Source organism: Odocoileus virginianus, chromosome 5 (genome assembly GCF_023699985.2).
Source record: "Odocoileus virginianus isolate 20LAN1187 ecotype Illinois chromosome 5, Ovbor_1.2, whole genome shotgun sequence".
In the NCBI taxonomy this organism is placed as follows: Eukaryota; Metazoa; Chordata; class Mammalia; order Artiodactyla; family Cervidae; genus Odocoileus; species Odocoileus virginianus.
This window is the reverse complement of record NC_069678.1, coordinates 2,453,790-2,470,666: the sequence shown is the minus strand read 5'-3', so window position 1 is coordinate 2,470,666 and position 16,877 is coordinate 2,453,790. Positions and strand designations below refer to the sequence as shown.

Sequence of the window (16,877 nt, the reverse complement as noted above, 5' to 3'; positions counted from 1 at the left end):
CGCCCCGCCCTCCCCGTAGCAGGACTGAACTGAACTAGCGAACCTAAATAAGAGATCACCTCCGCCCGCCTGAAATAAGAGATCACCTCTGCCCGCCTGTGTCAGGGCGGAAATTAGACACCAAAGAGACGGCAAATAGAAGCCAAATAAACAAAGGGAACCGCTTCAGAAAGGACCAGTGCAACAGATTAAAATCCCTGAAGGTAACACCGATGACACCGGAAGGGGCCTACAGATATCGAGAAGTGTAAGCTGGAAAGAGGAGCTATCTGAAATTGAACTGAACCTACACTGACCGCAACAACTCCAGAGAAATTCCTAGATATATATGTATATATATTTTTTTAATTTAAAAAGAATTTTTTTTCTTTCCTTTTTTTTAATTTTTTATTTTTTCTCTTTTATTTTCTTTTAAAATTCCCTATTACTCCCCCATTACTCCTCAACTTTCATTTTAATATATTTTTACGATTTTTTTCATTAGGGAAAAAAAAATTTTTTTCTTTTTCTTTTTCTTGTTTTTCTCTCCTATTTCCTTTGAAAGTCCTCTAATACTCCTCTATTATGCCTTAATTTTCATTTACATTTCACTATAACCTTGCCAAAAAAAAAAAAGAGAGAGAGAAACTCTGTTTTTAAACCAAACTTCATATACATTTCTAATTTTTTGTGTGTTTTTGTTTTTAAATATTGTATTTCAAAGAGTCTAACCTCTACACTAGATTTTTAATCATTGTTTTTCAGTATGTGATATAAATTTTGGACATTTCAGAATCCAATATTCAGTGCCCATTTCTCTTCAGGAGTGTGGTGATTACTCTCCCACTTTTGACTGTCTGTTTTCTACCTCAGAACACCTCTATTTCCTCCTTTCCCCTTCTCTTCCCAATCCAACTCTGTGAATCTTTGTGGGTGTCTGGGCTACGGAGAACACTTTGGGAACAGATAACTGTGTAGATCTCTCTCCTCTTGAGTCCCCTTTTTCTCCTCCTGCTCACCTCTATCTCCTTCCTCCATCTCCTATTCTTCATGTAACTCTGTGAACCTCTCTGGTTGTCTCTCACACTGGAGAATCTTTTCACCATTAACCTAGAAGTTTTATTATCAGTGCTGTATAGTTGGAGAAGTCTTGAGACTATTGGAAGAATAAAACTGAAATCCAGAGGCAGGAGACTTAAGCCCAAAACCTGAGAAAACCAGAAAACTCCTGACTACACAGAACATTAAGGAATAAGAGACCATCCAAAAGCCTCCATACCTACACCAAAACCAACCACCACCCAAGAGCCAATAAGCTCCAGTACAAGACATACCACGCAAATTCTTTAGCAACGCAGGAACATAGACCTGAGTGTCAACATACAGGCTGTCCAAAGTCACACCTAACACAGAGACCCATCACAAAACTCATTACTGGACACTCCATTGCACTCCAGAGAGAAGAAATCCAATTCCACGCACCAGAACGCTGACACAAGCTTCCCTAACCAGGAAACCTTGACAAACCAATCATCCAACCCCACCCACTGGGTGAAACCTCCACAATAAAAAGGAACCTCAGACCACAAGAATACAGAAAACCCACTCCAGACACAGCAATCTAAACAAGATGAAAAGGCAGAGAAATACCCAACAGGTAAAGGAACATGAAAAAAGCCCACCAAGTCAAACAAAAGAGGAGGAAATAGGGAATCTACCTGAAAAAGAATTTAGAATAATGATAATAAAAATGATCCAAAATCTTGAAGACAAAATGGAGTTACAAATAAATAGCCTGGAGACAAAGATTGAGAAGATGCAAGAAATGTTTAACAAGGACCTAGAAGAAATAAAAAAAAGTCAATTAAAAATTAATAATGAAATAAATGAGATCAAAAACACTCTGGAGGGAACCATGAGTAGAATAACAGAGACAGAAGATAGGATAAGTGAGTTAGAAGATAAAATGGTGGAAATAAATGAAGCAGAGAGGGAAAAAAGAGAAAAGAATCAAAAGAAATGAGGACAACCTCAGGGACCTCTGGGACAATGTGAAACGCCCCAGCATTCGAATCTTAGGAGTCCCAGAAGAAGAAGACAAAAAGAAAGGCCATGAGAAGTTACTCGAGGAGATAATAGCTGAAAACTTCCCTAAAATGGGGAAGGAAATAGCCACCCAAGTCCAAGAAACCCAGAGAGTCCCAAACAGGATAAACCCAAGGCGAAACACCCCAAGACACATATTAATCAAATTAACAAAGATCAAACACAAAGAACAAATATTAAAAGCAGCAAGGGAGAAACAACAAATAACACACAAAGGGATTCCCATAAGGATAACAGCTGATCTATCAATAGAAACCCTTCAGGCCAGAAGGGAATGGCAGGACATACTTAAAGTAATGAAAGAGAATAACCTACAACCTAGATTACTCTACCCAGCAAGGATCTCATTCAGATATGAAGGAGAACTCAAAAGCTTTACAGACAAGCAAAAGCTGAGAGAATTCACCACCACCAAACCAGCTCTTCAACAAATACTAAAGGATCTTCTCTAGATAGGAAACACAGAAAGGTGGTATAATCGTGAACCCCAAACAACAAAATAAATGGCAACGGGACCATACCTATCAATAATTACCTTAAATGTAAATGGGTTGAATGCCCCAACCAAAAGACAAAGGCTGGCTGAATGGATACAAAAGCAAGACCCCTATATATGCTGTCTACAAGAGACCCACCTCAAAACAAGGGACACATACAGACTAAAAGTGAAGGGCTGGAAAAAAATATCCCACGCAAACGGAGACCAAAAGAAAGCAGGAGTCGCAATACTCATATCAGATAAAATAGACTTTCAAATAAAGGCTGTGAAAAGAGACAAAGATGGACACTACATAATGATCAAAGGATCAATCCAAGAAGAAGATATAACAATTATAAATATATATGCACCCAACATAGGAGCACTGCAATATGTAAGGCAAACGCTAACGAGTACGAAAGAGGAAATTAATAGTAACACAATAATAGTAGGAGACTTTAATACCCCACTCACAACTATGGATAGATCAACTAAACAGAAAATGAACAAGGAAACACAAACTTTAAAGGACACAATGGACCAGCTAGACCTAATTGACATCTATAGGACGTTTCACCCCAAAACAATCAACTTCACCTTTTTCTCAAGTGCACACGGAACCTTCTCCAGAATAGATCACATCCTGGGCCATAAATCTAGTCTTGGTAATTTCAAAAAAACTGAAATCATTCCAGTCGTCTTTTCTGACCACAGTGCAGTAAGATTAGATCTCAATTACAGGAAAAAAATTATTAAAAATTCGAACATATGGAGGCTAAACAACATGCTTCTGAATAACCAACAAATCAGAAGAAATCAAAAAAGAAATCAAAATATGCATAGAAATGAATGAAAATGAAAACACAACAACCCAAAACCTATGGGACACTGTAAAAGCAGTGCTAAGGGAAAGATTCATAGCATTACAGGCCTACCTCAAGAAACAAGAAAAAAGTCAAATAAATAACCTAACTCTATACCTAAAGCAACTAGAGAAGGAAGAAATGAAGAACGCCAGGGTTAGTAGAAGGAAAGAAATCATAAAAATTAGGGCAGAAATAAATGCAAAAGAAACTAAAGAGACCATAGCAAAAATCAACAAAGCTAAAAGCTGGTTTTTTGAAAAAATAAACAAAATTGACAAACCATTAGCAAGACTCATTAAGAAACAAAGGGAGAAGAACCAAATTAACAAAATTAGAAATGAAAATGGAGAGATCACAACAGACAACACTGAAATACAAAGGATCATAAGAGACTACTACCAGCAGCTCTATGCCAATAAAATGGACAACTTGGAAGAAATGGACAAGTTCTTAGAGAAGTATAACTTTCCAAAACTGAACCAGGAAGAAATAGAAGATCTTAACATACCCATCACAAGCAAGGAAATCGAAACTGTAATCAGAAATTTTCCAGCAAACAAAAGCCCAGGACCAGATGGCTTCACAGCTGAATTCTACCAAAAATTTAGAGAAGAGCTAACACCTATCTTACTCAAACTCTTCCAGAAAATTGCAGAAGAAGGTAAACTTCCAAACTCATTCTATGAGGCCACCAACACCCTAATTCCAAAACCAGACAAAGATGCCACAAAAAAAGAAAACTAGGCCAATATCACTGATGAACATAGATGCAAAAATCCTTAACAAAATTCTAGCAAACAGAATCCAACAACATATTCAAAAAATCATACACCATGACCAAGTGGGCTTTATCCCAGGAATGCAAGGATTCTTTAATATCCACAAATCAATCAATGTAATACACCACATTAACAAATTGAAAGATAAAAACCATATGATTATCTCAATAGATGCAGAAAAAGCCTTTGACAAAATTCAACATCCATTTATGATTAAAACTCTCCAGAAAGCAGGAATAGAAGGAACATACCTCAACATAATAAAAGCTATATATATGACAAACCCACAGCAAGCATCACCCTCAATGGTGAAAAATTGAAAGCATTTCCCCTGAAATCAGGAACAAGACAAGGGTGCCCACTCTCACCACTACTATTCAACATAGTTTTGGAAGTGTTGGCCACAGCAATCAGGGCAGAAAAAGAAGTAAAAGGAATCCAGATAGGAAAAGAAGAAGTGAAACTCTCTCTGTTTGCAGATGACATGATCCTCTACATAGAAAACCCTAAAGACTCTACCAGAAAATTACTAGAGCTAATCAACGAATACAATAAAGTTGCAGGATATAAAATTAACACACAGAAATCTCTTGCATTCCTATACACTAACAATGAGAAAACAGAAAGAGAAATTAAGGAAACAATACCATTCACCATTGCAACAAAAAGAATAAAATACTTAGGAGTATATCTACCTGAAGAAACAAAAGACCTATACATAGAAAACTATAAAACACTGATGAAAGAAATCAAAGAGGACACAAACAGATGGAGAAATATACCGTGTTCATGGATTGGAAGGATCAATATTGTCAAAATGGCTATACTATCCAAAGCAATCTATAGATTCAATGCAATCCCTATCAAACTACCAACAGTATTTTTCACAGAACTAGAACAAATAATTTCACAATTTGTATGGAAATACAAAAAACCTCAAATAGCCAAAGTAACCTTGAGAAAGAAGAATGGAACTGGAGGAATCAACCTGCCTGACTTCAGACTATACTACAAAGCCACAGTCATCAAGACAGTATGGTACTGGCACAAAGACAGAAATATAGATCAATGGAACAGAATAGAAAGCCCAGAGATAAATCCACGAACCTATGGTCACCTTATCTTCGACAACGGAGGCAAGGATATACAATGGAAAAAAGACAACCTCTTTAACAAGTGGTGCTGGGAAAACTGGTCAACCACCTGTAAAAGAATGAAACTAGAACACTTTCTAACACCATACACAAAAATAAACTCAAAATGGATTAAAGATCTAAATGTAAGACCAGAAACTATCAAACTCCTAGAGGAGAACATAGGCAAAACACTCTCCGACATAAATCACAGCAGGATCCTCTATGACCCACATCCCAGAATTTTAGAAATAAAAGCAAAAATAAACAAATGGGACCTAATGAAACTTAAAAGCTTTTGCACAACAAAGGAAACTATAAGCAAGGTGAAAAGACAGCCCTCAGATGGGGAGAAAATAATAGCAAACGAAGCAACAGACAAAGGATTAATCTCAAAAATATACAAGCAACTCCTCCAGCTCAACTCCAGAAAAATAAATGACCCAATCAAAAAATGGACCAAAGAACTTAACAGACATTTCTCCAAGGAAGACATCTGGATGGCAAAAAAACACATGAAAAGATGCTCAACATCACTCATTATCAGAGAAATGCAAATCAAAACCACAATGAGGTACCATTACACGCGAGTCAGGATGGCTGCTATCCAAAAGTCTACAAGCAATAAATGCTGGAGAGGGTGTGGAGAAAAGGGAACCCTCTTACACTGTTGGTGGGAATGCAAACTAGTCCAGCCACTATGGAAAACAGTGTGGAGATTTCTTAAAAAGCTTGAAATAGAACTGCCATATGACCCAGCAATCCCACTTCTGGGCATACACACCGAGGAAACCAGATCTGAAAGAGACACATGCACCCCAATGTTCATCGCAGCACTGTTTATAATAGCCAGGACATGGAAGCAACCTAGATGGCCATCAGCAGACGAATGGATGAGGAAGCTGTGGTACATATACACCATGGAATATTATTCAGCCATTAAAAAGAATTCATTTGAATCAGTTCTAATGAGATGGATGAAACTGGAGCCCATTATACAGAGCGAAGTAAGCCAGAAAGATAAAGACCATTACAGTATACTAACACATATATATGGAATTTAGAAAGATGGTAACGATAACCCTATATGCAAAACAGAAAAAGAGACTCAGATGTATAGAACAGACTTGTGGACTCTGGGAGAAGGCGAGGGTGGGATGTTTCAAGAGAACAGCATCGAAACATGTATATTATCTAGGGTGAAACAGATCACCAGCCCAGGTTGGGTGCATGAGACAAGTGCTCGGGCCTGGTGCACTGGGAAGACCCAGAGGGATCGGGTGGAGAGGGAGGTGGGAGGGGGGACCGGGATGGGGAATACATGTAAATCCATGGCTAATTCATTTCAATGTATGACAAAAACCACTGCAATGATGTAAAGTAATTAGCCTCCAACTAATAAAAATAAATGGAAAAAAAAAAAAAGAAATCCAAGACACCGTGGCACCGTCTTAGCAGTCCCTGGTTGCATGTGGAGGGAAGGTGACAGACAGGCATAGGAGGGGCCAAGCAAGTGGGGCCAGAGCTACTTTACTATTGATTAAGTCAGAAAAGCTCCACTTTTTATTTTTAATTGGAGGATAATTGCTTGACAATGTTGTGCTAGTTTTTGCCATATGACAACGTGACTCAGTCATAAGTGTACATAGGTACCCTCCCTCCTGAATCTTCTTCCTCCTCTCCTAGGTTGTCACAGAGCCCTGGGTTGAGTTCTCTGCGTTATAACAGCAACTTCCCACTAGCTGTCTATTTCACACATGGTAATGTGTGTGTTCCAACGCTACTCTCTCAATTTGTCCAGCCCTCTGTGTCCTCTGCTTTCTACATCTGTCTCTATTTCTGCCCTTCAGATAGGTCCATCATTATCATTTTCCCTAGATTCTATATCTATTCACTAATACACAGTATTTTTCTCTTTCTGATTCACCTCACTCGGTATAACAGGCTCTAGGTTCATCCACCTCACTAGAACTGACTCTAATTCATTCCTTTTTATGGCTGAGTAATATTCCATTGTACATATGTACCCCAATTTCTTTATCCATTCATTTGTCGATGGGCACCTAGATTGCTTCCATGTCCTAGCTGCTGCAAATAGTAAGTAGTGCTGCAATGAACATTGTGGTACATGTGTCTTTTTGAATAATGGCTTTCTCAGGGTATATGCCAAGTTGTGGGACTGCTGGGACATACAGTAGTTTTATTCCTATATTTTTTAAAGAAATATCCATATTATCCTCCACTGTGGCTGTAACAGTTTACATTTCTACCAACTGTACAAGATGGTTCCCTTTTCTCCACATCCTCTTCAGCATTTATTGTTTGTACATTTTTTGATGATGTCTGTTCTGACTGGCAGGAGGTGATACCTCGTTGTAGTTTTGATTTGCATTTCTCTAATAATGAGCAATGTTGAGAATTGTCTGTGTTTATTGGCCATCTGAATGTCTTCTTTGGAGAAATGTCTGTTTAGGTCTTCTCCCATTTTTGATTGGGTTGTTTGTTTTTCTGATATTGAGCTGCATGAGCTGCTTGTAGTAATATATTTTGGAGATTAGTCCTTTGTCAATTGCTTTATTTGCAATTATTTTCACCCATTCTGAGAAAAATGCTCTACTTTAATCTACTTTATCTAAGAGGGATTCATACAGGATTTTATTTGATAAGAGACCACTGGTCAAGTAGGAAAAGCTCAGAAGAGACTGAGTGGGAATCCTGGCACTGCCATTTACCAGCTCTCTGATGGGAATATTTCCTAACCTCTTCAAACCTTAGTTTCCAGTTTTATAAAATGAATAGAAAAATATTTACTGGATTTTTGTGAGAAGTAAATAAGATAAAGCTGTATAGTACATAGCAAGAAGGCTTAGCACATAACAAGCCTTAGCTAAATGTTAGTTCCCTCTCTGAAAAACAGAAGGCTATGCATACATATATGCTTAAATATACAAATAGATACATTATATATATGTGTGTGTGTGTATATGTGTGTGTGTATATAGATATATACAGAAAGAGACTTCCCAGTTGGTGTTAGTGGTAAAGAACCTGCCTGCCAATGCAGGAGATGTAAAAGATGCAGGTTTGATCCCTGGGTTGAGAAGATCCCCTGGAGGAGGGCATGGCAACCTATTCCAGTACTCTTGCCTGGAGAATCCAATGGACAGAGGAGCCTGACAGAATATGATCCATAGGGCTGCAAAGAGTTGAACAACACTGAAGCAACTTAGCATGCATGTGCTCACACACACACACACACACACACACACACACACACACACACACACTTGCATAAGCCTCCACAGACAGTTCTATAACCTGTAGACATGCAATAGGTATACTGAGAAAGATTCTGGCAGTCAGCAGCCTCACCCTCTTCAGCATTTCCTGACTGTGGCTGCTAGTATAAATGCTCAGCATTGATTCACACTTTCTCCTCTGTATTTTCAGCAGTTACCCTCAGTTTTCACCAGCTACACAAAGAAATTTTCAAAGATTTTTAAATACTATTGTTTTGAATAAGCTAAGTCAGTTCACATGGAAAATTAACCTAAAAAGCATTTTAAACAAATGAACTCATAGACTGAGCTTAAAAGGAGCTTTAGAGTGGATCCACGCAACATCCTTATTTAAGAGAAGCACAGAGATGAGGTAACCAAATCAAACTGGCACAGTGAGCAGCTAGTACAATTTCCAGAGGGTCGTAGCAGTCCTGACAGCTTTCCAGGCTGATTAGTTCATGTTGCCAGTTGGACAGACAATGCAAGGCAGAGAAAAGCTAAAGGGAAGAGTCACTGGGAATACTATCCCAATTTAATGCCATTAAGATCACAGAAATCTCTAACAACAAATACTAATTGCAAAATACAGAATGAAATGCCAACAGTCAATTTTACCATCCTAATTCATAGTTAATTAGCTTTGTGACATTAGGCAAGTTACTTAACTAAAGTCTACTTTGGATGCTTAAAATAAGATGTTAATACCTATCTTAAAGCCTTGTTATGAAGTAGTCTAGAGGATTCTTGCCAAAATCCATAACCTCAGTATAATCATGAGAAAAATATCAGACAAACCCAAACTGAGAGACATTCTATAAAATAAATAACCAATTCTCTTCAAAAAGGCCAAGGTCATGAAAGACTGAGGAAGTGTCATAGGTTGGGGGGAGACATGACAACTAAATGCAATATGGGATCCTGGATTTGATTCTAAACCAGGTGACTAGTGGAAAAATCAGTGAAATGTGAAATTGTCCCATGTTAATTTCTTGGCTTTGGTAAGTATATTATGCAAGATGAAGCTGCTTGGTGAAGCATATACAGGAATGTACTATTTTTGCGACTCGTTATCCCAAATGATTTTTTTAAATGCTTTTAAAAAAAGAGCAATTTTTTAAAAAGCCTTGCTGTAAGAACTAAACACAAGATCAGAAATCTAATACATTGCTTATTTTTCTGCAGGCATGATTTCTTCATTGAATAACCATAGGTCACATTTAGTGACCATAAACAGTAGAAACAGTGTGTTAATACTGGCCAAACCCAGGATGGGACAGCTAATAAGAAGCGTGTTGTTCAACAGTGATAAAATGTGGACATTTTATACTTCACTTGAATGATCACAAATATTTTTGCAAAAGTCTACTAACCATCAATATTTCACTCTTTGCACAATACAATCATAAGTTAGTGCTTAAATAAGTGTGGATTCTGGGTTTGGTCAATGATGACAGGCTTAAATTTACCTAATGCCATCAGTGTCTAAGCATAAAATGTCAGATCTCCATTCCTCTGACTCTGTGACTACTCTCATCTTGTCAGATTTCAATGGTTTTCTGTCAGGTAACACCTGGCAAAATAAACCGCTTTCATATAAATTGTAGACATTCCTAATGAGTAAGGCTTGATATACCATTATTTCTGTTTTCTCTCTAGCTTTCATTTTAAACTTGATTCTACATTTAGCCTTGAAGGGCAAAAGCCTCCTCTTGAGATAACTAAAGGTCCCCAATGCCAAGGTTATTAACCAAGATTTTGCTTTCATAGGAAATCATTAAAACAACCTATGAATCTCAATACTCTGGCAATGTACTGCCGTGGTTCATCCACTTTTGCTCCTCACCTCAGGAAGTAACTGTACAGCCAAAACTAATAAGAAGCAAATCGCTATTTCTTACTTGTTGATAGAATCATTCATGTGATAAATATACATTTCTTTCCATTATATTATAGCCCTGCAAAATAATTTTTGTTTTCTACAAAGGTTATGAGATATCATAAAAGTGTCTAATGCATCTGGTTTAAGAATCCAATTCTTCCTTCACATATTTCTGCATCTGTTCACAAAATCTCTTTGACTTCAAAGGAAGCTTTTCAAGTGAAAAAGAAGATACATACAAGAAAAACGGCCATAAATTTTTCATTTTCTAAAGCCATTTTAATAACTTTTCTAAGGCCATTTTAAATAACAGCACTGTGGGGCAAGTACTGTCCCACAAACTCTCCCTCAGAGATCTACAATAGCACAGATGATATAATGGCTATGCATTTATCTGAAGATTTATGTTTTAAGACTTTTTTCTGGGTCTGAGAGTGGTATCTCTTCAATTTAGAACATGTGAAAAATACAGAAAGCTTAAAGAAGAACACTTAAATCACTTTTAATCCATTATTTAGGAAGACCAAAGAGAAAGCAAAAAAAGTTAAGAATAGTTGTTTCCTTCTAGTCTTTTTTCCTGTACATAGATACTTACATAAATATTTATTTGCAAATATAATATTATAATGACAATGTGAATATAATTTTATACCTTTTCTCAATTGGTCTTTCAAAAGACTGCACTAGTCCTTCAAACCATCATTTTTAATTACTGAAAATTATAGGAGGCAGTGGAGGGGTAAATTAGGAGTTTGGAATTAGCAAATACAAACTACTATATATAAAACAGATAACACGGTCCTACACCATAGCATAGGGAACTATATCCAATATCCAGCAATAAGCCATAATGGAAAAGAATCTGGAAAAGAATTTTAAAATTTATATGTAGAATTATGCTTTAAGAAGTGCTCTTTCTTATTTAATTTACCAAAAGCTACATTATAGGTTTGAGAACACTATTTTGGAGAATCTACATCTTGAAACAATCTAGATTAACAGTTGATTAAGATAACTGTATTCATAAATGCCACTGAAACAACAGTAGAGATTTCAAATTCTATTCTTTAGTGTTTATACTGATTTAATGCCCTAAACTTCCTGGGACAAGCATTAGCAGACTGTAGTTTTTCTTTTCTCTTTGATTCTGTTTCTCATGACATTCACAACTTGAGTTTGTTATGAGAGGGAGTTTGGGCCTAAGATTTAGTAACTTTGGATTCACAGGTTTTATTATGCTACTATTAGCTAGAAATATAGTATAATTATAGCAATCAACCAAATCTCCCCCCACCCTCAGCTTGTGGGATCTTAGTTCTCCCACCAGGGATTGAGTCCACACCCTCAGCAGTGAAACCTCAGAGTCCTAACCATAGGACCGCCAAGAATTCCCAGTAATCAACCAATTCTGGTACTACAGAATCAAATCTCCAAACTTCAAAGTGGAGGATATTTGCTGTATTTATCTAATTCTCAGTCAATTCTTACCTAACTATGCCACCCACAATTTAAAACCACATTTAAATAACTGTTTTGATAAATAACTTTCCAGCGTAATATTCTCTATTCCTATAAGAATCTGGTTAGGCCAATATCTATGAAGAACACTTAAGTACAGAAAGTTAAGTAATTATGGGACAATTAGAAAACCAAGTTGAATTTATACCTGGGTTTTGATAATTAATATCAATGCTTTACTTTGGCTTCATTATCGTGGAGCCACTCATTTTTCAAAGCTTGAAGTAACACTGCCATCAGTCTAACCCTTCCTCCAGCCATTTTGCTGAAGAAAGTAAGTCCAGAGAGACAAAGTGATTTGTCACTTCCTTGGTGGCTCAGATGGTAAAGAATCCGCCTGCAATGCGGGAGCCTTGGGTTCAGTTCCTGGGTTGTAAAGATCCCCTGGAGGAGGGCATGGCAACCCACTCCAATATTGTTGCCGGGAGAATTTCATGGACAGAGAGGAGCCTGGTAACAGCAGTGTTACCAGGACAAGACCACACTTTTGGAAAGCTTGCTTAAATTCCTTCATAGAACCTTCTAGATACAGGTCTGCTTCCGGACAATGGGGAGAAATCAAGAGTGTAAGATACACTGACATTGCTCAAGTATCGCACTGCCAGAGGGAGGATGCCAAAATGGTGCACCTTAAACAGTCTAGTTACTAATGAGATGTCTTCTCCAATTTCTCCGCCAGGTCCCTTGGCTTACTGTTAGAGAAAGGAAAGTAAAAACAGCAACAACATCAGGACTAGGTGCGCAGTGCCGGAGGGACTAGCTCTCTGGTGTCTGACATCGTCAGACAGGGAAGAGCTTCCCGCGTTGCCCGGCAACAGTGGAGGTGCGGCGCTCAGAGCGGAGGGTACTAAGGCCAAGTGGGCAAGCGGCGGCGCGTTCCTCCCACCAGGGGCCCGTTACGTCACGCGTATCTTTGCGACGTCGCCACGCTCCGAGTAGGAAGGCAGTCTTAGGCGAATCAACCTTAGGAAAGGAAGAGCTCGGTACTCTCCAGAGAAAACGGGAAGGGTGAAGCAAAAGGAGGGAGGAAAGGGGGCTGAGAAGGGCCTAGCGAGATGGGAAACCGGCGGAAGAAGGGCTAGCATTGGTTACCTGGGGAACGGGAGTAGCGTCGGGTCCTTGATGAAGTGCCCGGATGAAGTTCCAGCACTCACGCGCTTTCCGCATTGAGTGCAGCGCCATGTTGAAAAGGGCGGAGCCGTCTTGTCTTGAATGACATCTGGTCGGAGGAAATCCCAGATTCGCCGCGTGTGTGCTTGCTGCGCATGCGCCCTTGCTCTCGGGGCGGTCCTCTGAGCTGGTGCACAGTGGGCCGGGGGGGGGGGGGGTCCGGCATTCGCAGAGCAGGTGTGGGTTAGGGTCCGGATGGGTCTTGACTTTAGTATTTGCCATGGAGACCTAGTATTTGTGCAGGTTTCTTGAAGGACGGGATATTAGTAACAGCGTTTTAAACTGGAAGAAAGTAAAAAAGCCTTTCGGATCCTAACCGTCCTGAGGCAAGCTTTTAAGAAGTTTCTCTGGCAGTGGGACCTCCCTAATCCTTTTAGAGGGCAGTAGGTGGTCTTTTGAGACCTCTGTGGCCTCATTAATGCATTTGATCTGCGAACGTTTGCTGAACCCGGCCGTCTGCTAGGTATTGAAAAGTGCGAAGAAAGACATAATCTTGCCTTCAGGTAGTGTGTGGGGTAATGGGGTAGCAGATAAATGACGCACTGTTGTAGGTGTTAAAGAAGTAAATGCCAACACTGGGAACGTGGGATGGTAAAGACTGTGGTGCTTCAGCCTCCCCTAAAGAAGCCTTCAGAAGGAAGAAGGTAGTTGATAGAAGAAAGTGTTTTGAGTTTTAGCTTAAATTATGAGAAGAGTTAACAGGGTACTCCTACCTCTGTTAATGCACCCAAAAATCTGTCAGTAAAAATATAATTGGGAAAGATTTGTTAGAATTCCTTTATGTGTTTTGTTGTATTTATTCATTAGGGAGAGGTAGGAGATAAATGCAGGAGATAAAAAGATACCGATACACTTAATGGAACTGAAATCTAACAAAGACAAAACTATTCAACTAAAATCATACAGTAAAAATCTAAGAAAGGTACAGAGTACTGGTGAAGTTCAAGCATAATTAATGTAATTCGGAAATAAGCAGAGAAGGAATCATAGGAATGAGGGCAAAAAGAACAAACAAAAACACTAAGGAAATCAAGTCTCATTCTTCGACAGAACTAATCTGTTTGGTTGTCTCTGTTAAATATGAGGTGCTTGTAGTACTTGCAAATATGGCACCAATTAGATAGATAGGTCTGGACCTCAGGAAAGAGGTCTGAGCTACAAAACAGATGGTAATTGAATCCAAGGAAACCTTTGAGACTAGGAGGTAGAGTTTGTGGAATAAAAGTAGTCAGATGATAGAAATTGAAAGGAGTTGCCAAAATATGTTTTAAAGTCCCCCAAATGTGATATTACTGAAACCCAGGAAAGAGACCTTGCCAGTAGAAGTGATGATTGATCCTTATAAAGATGTAAACTTACAAACGTGCAGTTTTATAAATGCCTTGGTGTTTTATACTAATGTGTACAGTGAAGCATTAACATTCTAAAACACAGGTTTTTTTAATGGTATTATTAATTAGATTTAATGAGCCTAGGAATTAGTAAAATTAGACTTCTGACTTCCTCAGCAATCTGAATTGTAAGATAATGCCTAACAATTGAAGAGGAAGGTTTTGGCTGTCACAGAACCTGCCCACTCTACTTCCTCAAGCAGTTAAGTTTAGTCTTTTATCTCTGGAGACTCAACATGACTGATGATATTTTCATGGGACGTATTTCCAAGACACGCTTCCAGTGAAGAAGGTCTGTCAGGACAGCAGCAGTGTAATCACTAAAGTATATATTTTTTAAAAGTAAGTTCTTAAGGACCTACTGTATAGTGCAGGGTGCTGAATCTTTTGTAATAACTACAAGGGAAAAAAAGTCTTCAAAAAATGTGTGTGTGTGTAGGGGCTTCCCATGCCTGCAATGCAGGAGACCCGGCTTCAATCCCTGAGTTGGGAAGATCCCTTGGAGAAGGGAATGGCAACCCACTCCAGTTATTTTTGCTTGGAGAATTCCATGGACAGAGAAGCCTGAGACTACAGTCCATGGGGTTGCAGACACAACTGAGCAACTAGTATACTATACATATATATATATCATATATGCATGAGCATAGAATATATACACACATATATATATCTGAACCATTTTGCTGTACTTCTGAAATTAACATTATAAATCAACTATTCCTCAAAAAAAAAAGTTATTTTCAAACATAGAATAAACTGTGTTTCCCACCAGAGTGGTGACCTGGTAACAGAGGTCACTTAACCAGCGTGGTGATTCCTTTTGTATTTCTTAAATTTCCTCAACATCTAGTATATAGTACCTTGCACAGAGTAGGCACATCTTTTAAATCTAAATTTTAGTTTGACAAAGTGGGCAAGCAAATAATTGACAGGTTGATACACCTTTAGATGGAAGGGACAACTGACAGCAGAAAAGACACTAGTGAAAGCAAGCTAATTTTGTCTGCTTTTACACTTTCACAATGGTGTTCTGAAACCTTTTGGTGTTGGTGAAAGTGTCACCAGAAAGCTCACCATCTTCTGCTCCTCTAAGAAGTGCAGTATATTCAGCATATTTTAATAAGCATTTTAAACCTTAACCCTGAATCTTCAGTGTCTCTTTTAAAGAAAAATTTGTAACTTTTGGAAAAGTTTCCATATAAAATGGTTAACATTTTAAAGGTTTGTATAAGGCCGGTTCATTTGGTTACATGGGAAGTTCTCTTATAGAGTATTTCATTGTGCAACAGTGTTTTTTAAATGAGGTGCCACTGTATTTATTGGCATTATTTTACCACGGCTATCATTTGGTAAGCCAAAGAGCTTTAGTAAAATGAGATATAAATGTATTAAAAGCAGACTTTAGATATACTTACAGTTAAAACCTTTTACTGTCTAATACTTGTAGCGTGCACTGTATGTCTACATATGTTCATGCTTACAATTTTGAAAGCTTGTTTAAAATTTGATTTCTCATCAACACTTTTATAGTAAGTTCTGGTAATTTTGCTCTTTCCTTAACATTCCCCGCAAATCCCATCTTGCTTGAAACAATAGATTAAAACCAGACTGGCAGTTGGGGAAGGCTTTCTATTGCAACCATGTGTGTCAGAAGAAAGGATTAGGTTTCCTTGTCCAAGAACATCAAGGGGAAACCTCCACCTCTGTAGACACACCTCTATTCCTCAGTAATGGAGAGTTTATATCTAGTTAGATTTAAATGGGATAAGGAAAGAGTTTAAGTCCAGTCTTAGCTCTTGTAGTATAATCAGCCCTCAAGTCTCAAAGTATCCAATTTTGTTTTCTCTAATTTAATTCTAAGTGTCAGGTTGGTATTAGATGCTGATCAAGGTAATGGAGAGTTACCCTACACATTTATTCACTTAAAGAAGAATTTTGCAGAATGCAAAGACTAGATGGCATCTATGTTCAAAACTTACTTGAAGCACAATCCATTCACCTCTGACCTTTCATTTATATTGAATATGTTTTTAAAATACAGAGGGAGAGATTGCACAATGAAGGCAAACCTTTTTCTCCATAATCTGGATATACAACCACAGTTCTCTGGCCATACCATCTTTTGCTGGACTCATTTTATTATGATCTAAATCGAAGTGAGGCAGAGTCTACCTTAAAGTGAGACAGCTTTCAAGAGTCACTAAAGTACATGGGAAATAATAACAGTGATTTGGATAATGTTCTTTTATACTTTTTGTTTAATTCTAGTTCTACACCTCATTTTATATCTGATG

The 16,877-nt window shown here is 38.1% G+C and overlaps 1 protein-coding gene across 1 annotated transcript in view; it reads right to left on the bottom strand.

Moving 5' to 3' along the window:
* WARS2 (tryptophanyl tRNA synthetase 2, mitochondrial) overlaps positions 1 to 13,231 on the bottom strand; it is a 103,180-nt gene extending 89,949 nt beyond the window's left edge. Inside the window, exon 1 of the mRNA XM_020911317.2 lies at positions 13,112 to 13,231. Coding sequence (XP_020766976.2) covers positions 13,112 to 13,201 — 90 coding nt within the window. The 5' untranslated portion in view covers positions 13,202 to 13,231. The remainder of the gene's footprint in view (positions 1 to 13,111) is intronic.
* Between the last annotated feature and the right edge of the window lie 3,646 nt (positions 13,232 to 16,877).